This window comes from Betta splendens, chromosome 21 (genome assembly GCF_900634795.4).
Source record: "Betta splendens chromosome 21, fBetSpl5.4, whole genome shotgun sequence".
In the NCBI taxonomy this organism is placed as follows: domain Eukaryota; kingdom Metazoa; phylum Chordata; class Actinopteri; order Anabantiformes; family Osphronemidae; genus Betta; species Betta splendens.
In genome coordinates, this window is record NC_040899.1 from 9,491,822 (window position 1) to 9,506,792 (window position 14,971).

At 46.9% G+C, this 14,971-nt stretch overlaps 1 protein-coding gene across 8 annotated transcripts in view; it reads right to left on the reverse strand.

Moving 5' to 3' along the window:
* tanc1b (tetratricopeptide repeat, ankyrin repeat and coiled-coil containing 1b) overlaps positions 1-14,971 on the reverse strand; it is a 57,552-nt gene that overhangs the window by 13,118 nt on the left and 29,463 nt on the right. For all 8 annotated transcript variants that reach the window (XR_003784107.3, XM_041068711.2, XM_029135773.2 and 5 more), the window contains 6 exons: positions 12,092-12,225; positions 10,120-10,309; positions 8,038-8,358; positions 2,043-2,165; positions 724-999; positions 323-474 (listed from right to left, as the gene is read on the reverse strand). Coding sequence is in view for 7 of the 8 variants with exons in the window: in XM_041068711.2 (XP_040924645.1) it covers positions 323-474; positions 724-999; positions 2,043-2,165; positions 8,038-8,358; positions 10,120-10,309; positions 12,092-12,225 (1,196 nt within the window). In the remaining variant the exon portion in view is untranslated. The remainder of the gene's footprint in view (positions 1-322; positions 475-723; positions 1,000-2,042; positions 2,166-8,037; positions 8,359-10,119; positions 10,310-12,091; positions 12,226-14,971) is intronic.

Here is a 14,971-nt window from a genome sequence, read left to right on the forward strand (position 1 = left end):
TTCCATGGCAGTGCACTGCAATCTGAACACTCTGTAATTTAAACAGACTAAAGACCCGAGCTGAGCTTCTATAGTCCACACACACACACACACACACACACACACACACACACACACACACACACACACACACACACACACACACACACACACACACACACACACACACACACACACACACACACACACACACACACACACACACACACACACACACACACATTCAGCAGAATGGCAGATTTAGCGTTTACTATTTAAGAAGGTAGAGCCGGTTCATTAGGCTTCTCCACTGGGACGCCAGAAACGCAGTAGCGTGTTGTACCTTTGCAGCCAGACGCTTGACTGCCTCCTCCCTGCGCCGCTGCATCTCGGGCGTCCCTGGACAGCTGCCGGTCCTCAGCGTGTTGGCGGCACTGGACGGTGGGGTGGGCTGCGGGGGCTGGCTCAGAGGAAGCTCCGCGCTTCCACCGCCACCTGTGGTGCACAGACGCAGACTTTGTCTCAGAAGTGTATAAATATCAGAAATATTAATTCATTTGTCTGCAAATTAGTATGAACTAATGCAATTTCTGATTAGAAGCATCAGCAAAACAAGGTTTATGTTATTAAGGATGAAGACATGGTGTTTTTTTTAATTATGTGCTACAGTAATGAAAACAGTTCAGGTTCATATTGTTATTGCATCAACTAGTCAGAAGCAAAGGCAAACAGAAGACTGATTACTTTTGGGAGAGGCACTGGGGCTGTTGGAGGCAATCTGACGCATGCGCCCTCCGTGGCAGCTCAGAGCGACCAGTCGGGAGATGATGGCCGTCTTCCCGTAGCCCACGCTGCCCACCACCACGGCCCCGTGGCCCCCCGCGGAGCCGCTCAGCGCGTCTTCCAGCTGCTCAAAGAGCCAATCCCGGCCCACGAACACGGAGTCCGTGGTGATGCTGGGCACCTCGAACAGCAGGGGTTTGAGCATGATGTCCACCGGTTTGTAGGGAGCGAAGCGAGCTGAGGGCAGAAGACAGGGGTCAAAAGGGGAATTGTGCTGTTTGATCCCACAAACAAAACAAAAAAAAAAGCAGAATACCACCTCTGCTACACATTTTTCATGCAATGGTGCAGTCATAAAACTGGGACTAAAACTGTAAGTAAACGTTTTGTAGTCCTAGTTTACATTTTTTGACAGTTAAATAACCTTTGGCAACTGTGTCATCGTGCACACAAACCTAACTGAATCTTGTTGTATTAAAGCTTATTTCTTATTTTGTGCTTCAGCTTGAGTGAATGTCCATTTAATTACAATCACAATGTGAGTAGACTTGAAAGAGGACTCTCTATCCCATCCACTCCAGCACTAATTAAATCTCAGGACTCTAGTCCATCCAGGAACTCTATTAATGCTCTGATCCTCTGGTAAAATATTACTACTCTTTTAATTCTAAAACTGTTTATTAGTAAACAGTGAATGTCATACTGTCCTGATAAAATGAATGTGAACCCAGTCTAAACGTACATACAGTAGAGGCTAACTAATAAGTTATCATCCACAGGGACACCGACATATTGCTGTTTTGTTTAAGCAGATGTGAAAAAAGCATTTTGAAAAAAGAGGGTTAAATAGTTTGGGTGTCTAATGATGTCACATTGAATTATTCATATCCTCATCAAATATTCACTCTGTGGGATTTCTGTCTGTTAGAGGATTCAAATCATAACCGCGATGAAGGAGAGTGAGCAGAATAATCCCATCACAATCTGCGCATCTTAATAGGAACTTAATTAATACCACTCAGTGCGGGAGGAGTAAGAGTTTGAACAGTTTGGATTTGGAAGACGCAGTAAAGTGAATAATGGACATCCATTCACCTCTAGGGAATCTGAAGATGAAAGTATTAATTGTACCAACAACAAGAACAACAACACATCATTGTCCACATACTCGCAGACAGCAATCTATAAAGCTTAATGTTCTAAGGCTTTATAAACAGATGACCCACAGCAGTGACCAGAACCAGCTCTCTGATTGGCTCAGAGGTTTCTAACCGGCTCACCTTTGGAGTCCTGCGGCGGCCGCCCCCCCGTGTTGTGCCAGGGCAGGCGGATGGACGTCCGCAGGGGGGTGTTGCGCTGCTCATCCAGAAAGCTCAGGTCCTCCAGCTTGGTGGAACTCGTCGCTGTGGACAGAAACGGAAAGGAGACGGAGTCAAGCATGCGCCGGGGTGCCGCGCGAGCGGATCGGAGGAAGGTACGAAGTGGGAAGCGGAAGGAGACATCAGGCAGTTTGAGAGCCTGTACATGCGGCACATGAGAGAAGCCGAGCAAAGAACAGGTAATCCGGCGCACGCTGACATTTGTTGTTCGCTTGAGGCGGTGTGTTCAAGTACCAGCGTACTGTAGCAGGAAGAATATTCCTAAGTCAAGACAGGAAGACTTTTGATTTGATTTGAGCTGACAGCTACACACTATGTGACAGTGCGGGAGAACTGAACATACAAATCTAAAAAACTGTACATGCACAGCTGTAAACCACCAGGTGTTAAAACACTGAAATCTCCCACCTTATACTGTCAATCTACAGAGACATCTACTTCATTAAACTGTAACTTTACCACCTTGGTAAAGTAAAGTCTGTAAACATTAGAAAGAAACACACAAGCGCAACCAGGGCTCAGACTGCTGTTCACAATGCTATCGCTATGGCGATCCATAATCAAAGCCCCAGCTGGCAGCGATGCTCACCAACGCTCAGCTCCCCCCTCCGCTGCCTAACTTGGTCTCAGGAATGTCCCACTAATTAAAAACCGTCTGCTGAGAGTTACTGAAGACGCTACGATCAATAAAATGTTGAACTGGGGCGAAAGGGGGCCCTCGGGCTGGTTTCACTGCAGCTGACGGCAGAGTTGATCCAACACAGGAGAAAGTCAACAAAGGAAAACGCAAAATCAACCAATCAACACATGTTGTGAAGACAATATCATGTAATAATGCAAATCAGATCCTAAAGAGACTTACATCTACCAGCGGCACCGGGAAGGACATGCCCCCCCCCCCCCCCCCCTTCCCCGGCGTGGCATACATTTGGGCAGGCGGATAAAACCCTCAGCTAAATCTGTGGAGAGTGCTCCCAGCAGATGAGCTCCGCCAGCGCACAAAGGCAATGCGTGCCCCGGTGCTCCCGTGCAGGCACATTGGCAGCATTCAGCCGCCGAACAGAGGGCTCGGCTGTTCCCTCTCCAGCGCTCAGCCAGTCACCGCATCCTCGGCATTAGGCAGCCGCTTCACGAACAGGGCCTCGCCAGAGCGGAGCCGCCCCCCCTTGCATTTGTGCCACATATACTGCACACCCCTGTCTATACGCTGCATGAGATGGGTCACTAAGCCTCGGATAGAAACGAAGTGAATCAGAGAAAACAGAAATGGGAAAGCCGGCCAATTTAGTCTCCAGATGCAGATTATGGTTTGTAATGGCAGCGAGGAGAGCATTAATCAATGCTCCTGGCTGGAGAGGGAGGGGGGGTGAGAGAGGCACAAGAGAAAGAGGCAGCCAAGCAGGAAATCTCTAGATGACTGTAGTAAGTGTGGCAGGAATAAATATGCTATTAGAGGCAACAATAGTATCCAAGAATGACACCTACGTGTGATGAAGCATCCTGCACCACGAGCATCTTTACTTTTGGTTTAGTCATATCTGTTATTATGCAGAAGCCACACGTTCACACAGGATACCTTCAAATCTCTCTCTCCAAATCTTATTCCCCTCCCGGACTCTTTGCCTGCACGTCTCTAGTCACTGATAGAACTTGCATTGTACCTTGCAGTCTGTGCTCGCAGGGACTGTCACGGCGTTTTCTGATGAAAACGAGATCTTTATTCTCAGACAGGTCCGTCTTCTGAAGACCTCTGTTTGAGCTCCTCTGCTTTAACAGCCGCTTTAGGTTCTGCTTTGTTCGCCACCAAAAAGACCAAACCGCTGCCGCAGTCACCTCTTTGGCTTCACTGTAACTGTAACTTAGTAGTGAAACTAGAGTCCGCCTGGAAGTTCTAAAAATTCTCTCCAAAAGTGAAAGACAAATATTTGTTGGCACTTACACAGGAATCTGACTTCTGCTGCAAATATGAGCTTAATATTGGCCAGCAACAAATGCTCAAAATGACACTGCAAATTTGTTAAGGATCGGGAAATATAATATTTGCCAAGTTCCTTATCTTAGTTCATGTGTTAGCACCACATTTTGTATTACACCAACACAAAGGTTCATTTTGATCATCGGGAAGATGTATAATACAAGTCAGCCTGAGTGGAGCGACGACAGTCACATGCTTCCTGAAGAGCCATTAAACAATTTCTCATGGTGCCGAGGTGTCAATCAAACTTAGACAAATAGCTTTGTTGCGGCGGAGAGCAGTTAAATAAACACACGATCCCTTTGAGATTGGGAACTTGGCAAGCTCAGATCTGTCAATGGAGAGAGCCACTGAGCAGAATTTTAAGCGGCTCTTCAAAACTCAAGCAGATTGATCTCCGCAGTGGTTTTTATTTTGCTGCCGCTCTGGCCGAGGCACCGAAAACTCTCTGAAAATGGCCTTTTTTTAAAAAAAAACGACCTTTTCAGAGAGCCGGAGGGTTCGAGGGTCGTCAGTTTTCCTTTCGCTTTCTTTTCAATCTCTGTTCTGAACAATTCAATGTCAGCGTGAAGCCAGAGGCACCAGTGGCTCCCTGAAGACATCGACAGGTTCAGTGTGGAGACATCTTCGAACTGGCTGCAAGGAGTGATTTAAGACCAGCCAGAAAGGAAAATGAGCAGGTAAACCCGTTAAATTGTTCAAGAGACGGGACTTTTTAATTTAAAATGACTGTCTGACCTTTGCGAACGCGCTTGAGTCACAGCTTGCATTGATGTGGACCAGGTGAAGATGACTTCAGCTTTCTAAATGAAGCCCAGATGTGAGTTGCAACCATGTCAAGTTGTTGATTGAGGAACAATACGTCCAACAATTTGCTTGTCAACAGTCCACACACACACAGATCACGGTCAAACAAAGGACCTTGGATCGATTACACGGCTTCTTCCAGAGGAACAGAGGACTCTGGCGAAGCAGAGTCCTCAAACGTGTGTGTACTGTACCTTGGCATGAGTCAGACCGCAAGGCTCCGCTGAGCAGCCAAACACCACGCATGCACCTCAGTCCCCCTGCCTCAGTGTGAGCAGCCTAACCGCAAGCAGCCCGGGCTCCCATTTCAAAATCATGGAATTCCAGTCGCCAGAACTAATATGGCCCTTTGACTCCGTAAGCCTTCATAAAAAGCTTAGCTCAAATGACTCAAAAATAGAATTCTTATTACCCAAGTATAACGAGGCATGAGGGTGGCAGAGAGTTCACGACAAAGAGAGGGTCTGTCGCCGTTTTACAAAGCAGATCGTGTGTTTTAAGCTGCACCTTCGCTTATTTAAAGTTTCTGTGTCAGCAAAAGATTATGAATAGTTTTCCAGGCTAAATGCATTATGCAAACAATTACAAGATTCATCTGAATGTTTTCAAACGAACACAAGAGCCACTGACTCTGTTGTCTATTACTGCTGCTGAGACAATATTGTTTTGCTCCAAACATTTGCTTAACTAATGAACATTTTGTTTTTCTGCTATCCTCCCTCTGTTTCATAATCTCTGAACTGAACTGAACTGGCATTTGGAGCCTTCCTTGACGAGATGATCAGCAACGAGACACTCTGAATCCCACTAAATCGCTTTTAAAGCAACAAATTATAAGCACCTGAAATGCCCCGCGTTAGCTGAGAGTTGTCTCAGCAGGCTTTTAATACTGGGCTGTGGAAAAAAAGACTGCACTGCACCATAATGGGAGGTTAAATGCTTACAGAGTGAGCAAGTAAAAGATTTTCCCATGGAAGCACTCTGAAAAGACACACACACACACAAATTCTTTCGGGCATGTAGTCATGTTCAAAAAAGGGGATATTTACATATTAAACAAATGGTCCACGTCTCAGGTGCCCGGTGGCTTTGATTTTAATGAAGCCATAAGAATATTTGGTCATGACAGGTCCATAGACGACCAAAGGCCGAGCAGAGACACGTCAAACTCGCCCGTGCATCTGAATTCGAGGCTTCTGCCGTGACAGGTGGTGTGTGCCAACGTTCACGCAACGCGCCACATCACGCGCCGCTCGGGTTCCCACAGCGGCAGCGCTGGAAGGTACGAGCCTCCGACACGGAGCCGCGTAGATGACAAATTCCCTATCCTGACATTCCTTCTACGTATAAAGGCCCAGAGACACACACGCGCGCGCACACGCACGCACACACCAGACAGATGGCACAAATCCATTATGTGCCTGGGAAGTGTAGGCTTTAGTGCTGCGCTCTTGTTCTCATTCATGATATTCTCTCAGCTGTCTTTTGTTGAAAAATTGTTTTTCATTTTTAATCCCAAGAGCCCGTGAGTTTTGGGACACGGATACAATTGGAAATGTCATGGTTTGCTCTTCGTACTCATCGTTTATAGATGAGGAGTCTTCCTAAAATCTTGGATCAGCCAATATATTGATATTTACATTTCCATGTTCTTCAGGCACCTTAGAAGCTCATTATCCTATACTGTATGCTGATGTGTACAGAGCCACACAATCAGCAACAAACTAAGGGCCACAGACAGTAAAGTGAACAAACTAATGAGATATACGTTCCTATTTTGGCATTTTCTCCGGCACAGTGTGACACAAATACAGTTTGGTTTGGGCCATAAATTAAAACGTCTCACTGTGTCCTTGATCTCCACTGCCGGGGCTTTTTCACATGACATAAGATCCGAGGTGTGAATTCTGCGGGTCCCCGGAGGGCAACACTACATAACTATGACACCAGCTCGTAAAGTCTTACAGACACTCTGGTGCTCACACACAAACCAACATGAACCACATAAACAGGGACGTGCTTTAGCTTTATGATCCAATATGCATGCCGGCTCTATTCAGGCTTATAATAAGATAAATACTGATGTAATGGATAACAGTATGGACCCACTGAACAGGGCGATGGTCTCGTACAGATCCAACTATGGGCTTTAGGACTATAGACGGACTGTCAGAGGGTGACCTACATACTGTACATACTGTAGGCTATGCATGCTACCAAAAGAATAGCTGGTAGCCTTAAAAATACATGTTTGAGGCTACCAGCTATTAGTATTGCTTCTACTTCTAGTGCCCCCTGCACCAACAGAACACTGTAAGGAAGCTTTTGGCACAGAATAAGAACATATTCGGTTTTACTTATTGCTTTGGCACAATGCTCAAATGAGAAAAGCATTTTCCTTACTCAGGTCTCAAAACAACATTGTTTCATCATCTGAGTAGCCTATTGTTAAATAATGACTAATAAATAATGACTTATGTGTCTGTAACCTGTATATTATCCATCCATCTGCTCTCCTGTTACCCTCCCCTCCTTTTTCTGTTTCCATTCATACTTTACTTTTTACATACTGTCTAGTCTGCATCAGCCATAGCAATCAAACATGTGCGTTCTACTGCATTAATGTTGTTGCCTCCTGGAGATTATTAAATGCATTTGTGGTTAAAACTATTTAGATGTGTCTGTGTCAACAACTGGGCCAAGGTCAAAAGTATAAAGTGCAAAAACAGAGGGAGGAAGTTTGAGGGAGACCTGGGAATGTAAAATAGGGAAAAAAAGAGAGGGAAAGGGGGGAGGAGGGGGGTGAGATACCAAGAACTGTGACAGCTGTGTGCATATGGTGAGTGGAGTCCAAACTGAAAGGTTCCAGGGCAGGAATGCAGAACAGATCAATCAGAGAGCGGCTTGTGCTTAGGTTCTATACAGTAGGTACAATACACACACACACACAAGTCTTCTGAAAACCACAACCTGCCCTCGGGTCGGAGTAGAAGTGTCTCACTACATACACAACAAAGCTTTGTCCAGTTGCCGACATTTTTGTACCAAGTTAAACGCTTCACGCCTTGTTATTTCAAAGCAAAGTGCCAGTCAAATCAATCCACAGGCTCTCACCTGCTACTGAGTTGGGTCTCGGCATCACGAGGGACGACGTCTGCTGCGGGTAAGCGACGGGCCCCTCCGGCGACTGGCTTGGAGGCTGGGGCGCCCCCGCTGATATGCCGGCCTGCTGCTGCTGCTGCTCCGGCCGGGTCGGCGCGTCGGCCGGCGCTGCCGCGGCGCCGCTGGACTCCTCCTCGGCCACGGGCGAGCAGGTGTCGGCCCGCGCGCCCTGCGCGAGGCCATGGCGCCCGCTGCCTCTCAGGCTGCCGTCCTTACTCCACTCCAGGCTGGAGCCGCTGCGGTCATCGTTCTCCGAGGAGCTGGTGATGGTGGCTGAGGAAGGGCATAAATATAGACCGGAGTCAGAGCGAGACAAATGGGGGCAGGGATACGAGCGTGAGGTTTTTGTTGTCTCAGCGTCGTAAAGTGATGGATCAAATATTATCTAGACAACAGCTGGATGTTGTACTATAAAACTTCATACTTGAAACATTTTGGAAAAAACATGAGCGAGAGTGAAGACGTCCAAGACTTCCTTTGGTATATTTTCAGTTCAAACAGGTGTTTTAGTTACATGAGAAGTCCTTTAATCCTGCTCCAGGGCAGAGCAGCCGTCTGAAGCGATCCTTCAAGCTGAGAGAGAGGCCAACGTTACAGAATGACGGGCAGCTGGATACGGAGCCACAGACCTGGAGCTGACTAGGCCAGACGGCTGCGTTTGCACCACACGCTCCTAACCTGGATTTCATTTGTAACTGTTGCATCGTCATTAATATTAATACTGTGTGACGCCAACATCCAGGACCTTGTGACTCCTGCACTCGTTACTTGTAAATACATGAATTGATTGGTGAGAGACATCTAGATCTGCTCCCGTGCTGAGGGATGCATTCGATTTACTCGTTGTTTTGGTTTTTATTTTAAGTAATTTGAACAATGCCCAAGTTACAACGGCAACATTACGCTAGCGCGAGCAGCTCCTAGCTGTGTTGACGGCAGCGTTAGCCGTTGCCGTTTCCTTGGAGACGCCTGCATTTGTAAGCTCCCGGCCAACGAGTTTGAGCTTTGCAGCCACAGCAGGTGAGGATGGAATTCAGGCAATCTCCTGCATGTTGATAGTGTATCCCTGATGGATACAAATCACATGCACTGGCCCAGAAATCCATTTCCTCTGTTCCTTTTCTGGGGTTGGCTTATACTTGTGCGCAGCGATGGTTTATTTGGTTGAATCACAGCCCCTGGAAAAGAGGGCATTCATTTTTTAAGAAGTGCTCATATTCACTGCTGTGGGCCTGTTCTGGGTGCTCCACCAAACGCATCCTGCAGAAACTCATCTGGGAGCCGTGTGAGACATGCAGTACATAAATGATTTAGCAACTTGTAACGGTATCGCTCCAGGGCAACACAATGACTGACTCTTAATAATCAGTGACTGTGTGAAGTCTGCAGTCCTAGAAATCCAAGTGCTAGTCTTACAGTAGGCACGCGTTGCCTTCCACAGCAGCACAGTCGGGTCAGTCTGTTATCTGAATAACCTTTTTCCCCAAAACCCACCACCTCCCTCCGAATTAATTACAGCAGGTCCAGCTGAGGATAACTGCAGAGCTGCAAAGCTCTTTAAAACATTTGCCACTCAATCCACACTAAAAAAATTCAACCCACATTTTGAGAATGAAGTCTTTAGACGCAAACTTTTATGGTGAGCAGATGTTTGGTGAGTAGACAGATTATTACATGAATAGACATTGTGTTCCTCTCAGCTTTTGTAAATCCCACAAAGTCTTACAGGGCTTCTACTAGAGATACAGTACAATGTCAAACCAAGGCAGGCGTCACCTCAATTCACCTCCTTGTGCTGAAACAGCTCTATCCAAACCCAATAGTTGAATTTATGATGTCACAAACGCTATTCAGATTCTATATTGATTTATTCCATTGACTGACAACATGCAGGTACAACATTTTAGTCCAAAACTCAGTATCTGACGTTATGGAACAAGAGACTGATGCAGTAGGAGTCAAAGCTTCCCAGGTTCGGTCTCACCTTTTCTTGCACTATACATAAGTCCATGCTGAGCTTGGGTCGATTCTCACCTATTATGCCGCTGTCCTTGCTCTCGAGCGTGGAGCTGGGGCTGGTGATGGTGCCGCAGGGGCTGGAGCGGCTGAGAGGCGGGCGGCCGGCCGTGCTGTTGAGCGTGGAGCACGGGCTGTCGGTGCTGGGAGACGCCGTGCTGCTGGTCAGCGTGGAGCAGGGGCTGATGCCCTGGCTGGTCACGTTGCACTGGGGGGGTGGGGGGGTGGGGGGGTGGGGGGGGGGGGGGGGAGGAGAACCGTTACGGTAGAGCAAGAATGCGCTCTTCTAATCAAACAGCGAGTAAACCCAATATAAACCCTCAGCTGGCAACTCGCTCACATATTTTCAGCATGAGCCGCAATGAACGCAACAACAATTTTCCGGCCTTATTTGGATGGAAAAAATGAGAAAACTCCCAACAACGATGTGATAGCGTTTAATCGGCTGTCTGACCACCATCATGTGAAATCGGTTTCTCCTACGTGAGCATGACACACGAGCTGAAAGGCTCCGGAATGACACATTCGCGTCTGGAGCAGCCACAATCGGCCCGTGGACCATTTCAAAAGGGACGAGCGCTCAACTTTTTGGAGACACAATAGCGGCTGTGTGACAACCGTGCAGCGGCCCGGCCGCTGTTGGAGCCAACTGACAAGCATAGAAATTCAAATTGCATCTGGTTTGTCCCGTTTCCTCGTCTGCCCTCGGCCGCATTCTGATTCCACACAATGTCTCGTAGTTCAAGGAGGTCGTCCTTATCGCGGAGTGAAAGGAACCGAAGCCTTCAGTTTGACGCCGCGCTGATTATAGTTTTCAGCCGAGTCCCGTCTCAGGCTGCTTCATTCAAAGTAAGTTCAACAAACAAACACTGTCCATAATTAGCCTGAAATTCATTTTTTTTCCTGAACTAAACACGACAAATCACTTCTCATACAGTGTTGTACCTGTTTGAGCCTCTTTCGAATGCTAAACTTAGCTTCGGCACTAATTTCTCTTTTAAATAATACTAATTATTTAAATCCCTAAACCACTCCTGCCTCATGCATACTGAACACAAAGAGCAGCCCAGAGGATGCTGTAAGCTGGCAGCATCATTACCAGCACGTGTGGAACGTGAGGTTTAACGACATGACTCGTTTCCTGTTCCTACATCCCACCTGTTTACATGTCAGAAGCTCGTGCTCCGTTACCGTAACCTCCAGCCTGAGGCTGCAGCCCTCAGCTCACGCCACCCAGCAAATCACAGCAGGAGCCAAACAACTCGCTGGCAATTACTAATTTACAGTAAGGTCGAAGTAAAAGCAGGCATGCTGCATTAAAGACATGCTGTAAAAACTGTAGCGCAGAGGGAACGAGAACTGGCAGATGACAGTGTTGTGTTCTTCCCTGCCTCGGCTGTGGCTCCTCCTCTAACACCATCTAATGAGCACGACTCATAGAATTCTTTTATCGCTGATGTCCAACACATGACAAGCCAGAGTCACTTCACTTAGCTTAATTAGTGGAGTCCAACAAACTGACACTCGGACCTAACATAACTCTATTCCTGGAGCAGGCTGAGACACTCTTGTTACAAGCTCAAGAACCCCTGGAATGGCTTTAAGTTCCTGGGAGACTCACACACACACTGAGATCCTTGCACAGAAATAAAACCACATGCATCCAATTTTAAAAAGGCAGTTGCTTTCTTTAGGACATTGTTAAGATCTCAAACACAACGGGCTGACAGTTACCGATGTTTGTTAAGCCAAAGAATGAGTCCCGGAGGCGCTTCCTAAATCCTTGGGACAATACACGGGGGAAAAAAAAAACTTAATCAAGCTGCAAGACAGAAATCCATTCTTCTGTTACTCTGTAACAAGTCCCTCATCCTCTCATCGCTTCCCTCCCGTCTCCGTCGCTCTGCGCTGCAGCACCGTGGTGGCCGCAGCTGCTGCTGGAGGAGGGAGGGAGGGAGGGGGGTTCGAGGGGAGGGGGAGAATCAAATACCTTCTTTTCATTCTTGTCGTCCATAGGTATGCGTGCCGTGCCCGGGATCCCTTCTCCCAGTAAAAAGCCAAGTCTTGTCATTAGTTCCTGGGTAGCAGGGGAGGCGGGGCTCGACGGTTTCTCTGACGGCAGCTCTAGAAACAAGGCAGAGAGAGAGAGAGACGCGCTCAGCGTTAGCCGGCAGATTCCTTCCCTCCACTGGGTGGCCCACACAGGGCCACTCAGCCTGCTTTGCCCCACTCGGCTCCGCTCTGAAATGCTGCGCGGCGCTCGCCAGCTGCTGCTGATGTGTTGCAGACCCGGGGAGGGAGGGAGGGAGGTGGGTGAGGAGCAAGGGAGAGAGAGAGGGGGAGCATCGTGGCCGTGGCATGAGTGTGTGTGTGTGTGTGTGTGTGTGTGTGTGTGTGTGTGTGTGTGTGTGTGTGTGTGTGTGTGTGTGTGTGTGTGTTTAAAAGAGCCTGAATGCACATCTATCACTGTACAAAGAACTGGAGAAGATAGCTTTTTATGACCTCTCACTCATAGAATCTACTGTAAATTATAACGAGTGGACATGGGCTTAAACCTTCTGCAGTCTGCAGCTCAGCATTAGGGCACAAGCGGGAACAAAATCACTGAGAAATTAATTAGAAAATGTTGTTGTGCTGTTTAATCACTCACACATGTAAAAGGCAACTCAAACCTCTATGTGGCAAATTAACCAAGATAGTCTGAATGAGAAGCACATGATATGACATGGGGAGTGAGCGAGAGAGAGAGAGAGAGAGAGAGAGAGAGAGAGAGCGAGGAAGAGAAAGAATGTCCAAGGTACAAAAGCTTATTATACAGCTTTCTGTCAGCACCTTTTCCTTTTCTTCTTCATTTTGTCCTAAACCCTGTTTCTTTCATGGTTATTAGTAACGTTGACAGTAAATCAGATTCAATATAAACAATAGTCCAGCAGAACAATGCAGCAAAGCCCCACAGCTTCCAGACACATATATGCCGCATTGTATAATAATCCACCTTCCTTTATGCACGTAAACATAACTGTAATGGTAGATGACCACAATGAAGAGTTCTAATGAACGGCACATGTATGATCATAATAATATGCTTATTCATGGTGCCGAAGGTTCAGGTTCTTCACGTGGAGCCGGAGAACAAGCCCTCGATTCTGCAGCGGCCAGATAACCCCACCAGCTCCTCACTGGAGCAACACACACGGCTCCTGTACGCTGCTTCCAGCTGTGCACCCACTATTATCCATCTCAACAGCTGACATGATTGTCTCACTTCTGCAAAGTAGCCGCATTCTAATCAGACGTGTAAAGCGCGTCTAATCAAGCAGATTGCACACATGTGGAGAAGTAATTCCCAACTAATTTTAGGAGAACCGTCAGGAGTTTCTGATATTTATGCTGGTCATGACTGAAATGCACTCAGCTGGTGCCACTATAACGGAGGACGCAATTTAATATTGGAAGAATAAACCATCGCAGGCGTCGGAACCAAACAGAATTAGCCATTATGGCTCAGCACATGTTTTTCATCCCTCAGCCAAGGAGAAAGTGTGTTAGACAAAGTACTGCAGGTAAGCGCTGATCTCCCACTTATTATTTATGTTAAATGTTTGCCTGCTTTCTCATGCGGGCACTGTCCTCAGATCAGTGGCAACGCTACTGAAGAAAACACTAATTTAAATCAATTTGTGTAAAATCACAAGCTGAAAGCGCGGTAGAGCTGGGATTGTTATGACATAGTTAGATTCCAGTGTGGGCAGATATAATCTATGATGCGTGTTGAGTTGTGGTTTGAACATATTGCAAGCTTCATCAACCTTTAGTAGATATAGATAATGAAAACCAGTACAAGGGCTTTAAAAATGGGGGCACCTTACACATCACACTGTTATAGCGACCGTACATTATCAGGCAGTGACAGGTTGTTTTATGGATTATTAAAGCCTGACAGAGATGCAGCTTTTAGTTTCAGGGCCGAAAGCATCATGGAACAGTGAGAATAACTCTACGCAATCAACGTACAGAGATGAACCATCACTCACCGGTCTGGCACACAATACACTGCACCCACAACAATAACACAACAACTCCTTCTGCGGCACAAGCCCTTCCACATCTTTGTGAAATTCTAAACATGATATAGTGTTTGCATCACACTGTCATTGTCCTGGGCTTTCGTGAATTACACTGCTTTTGCTGCAGCTCGTCGGTCTCTGAATGGATCGGACTCACTAATCAGTCTGATTGTTCACATGGTGCATGTTCTACGGCGGCACCGGCTTTAAATGCTCAGTATCAGCGCGGCGTGTGTCAGTTCTTCCCAAATGTTGCAATAGGATGTAACTCAGCTGCAGAAATATTATGAAAAAGGACAAGTGCGGATGTTTGAAACTCATCTTCCAACCCTGAGGTAGAAGATAAGAAAAGCAGCCAAACCTGATGATATTATTAGTCTGAATATACATATACTGGTTCGTATATGAATCAGTGTAAGACCTAATGAATTGGCATCACTTTGCAGTGGACGTGATGAAACTGTGGCAGTGCAGGAACAGCAACTTTGCCGTTAAACATGAGGTCAATCAACCACCTCTATCTGGATGCAAGGCAGCTATAAAGGGAAACGTGCTCCATGTGCTATATACAGTACCTGATTAGTCCTCTACATCTTACACTACCCTGCAGATATGGGGGGGAAACAAGGATGTGGCTGGAACCACTTTGTTATTCCAGTAACCATACAGCAAATGGGGGCGAAAAACAAAACAACATCGTTATCTGCTGCCGGAGGAAGTTTATGAGCAGGTGTGAAATAGCAGCCGTGTGGCGCAGCGATGGAAGAAGAATGAAGACGGGAGGAAGGAGGAGCAGGAGGAGA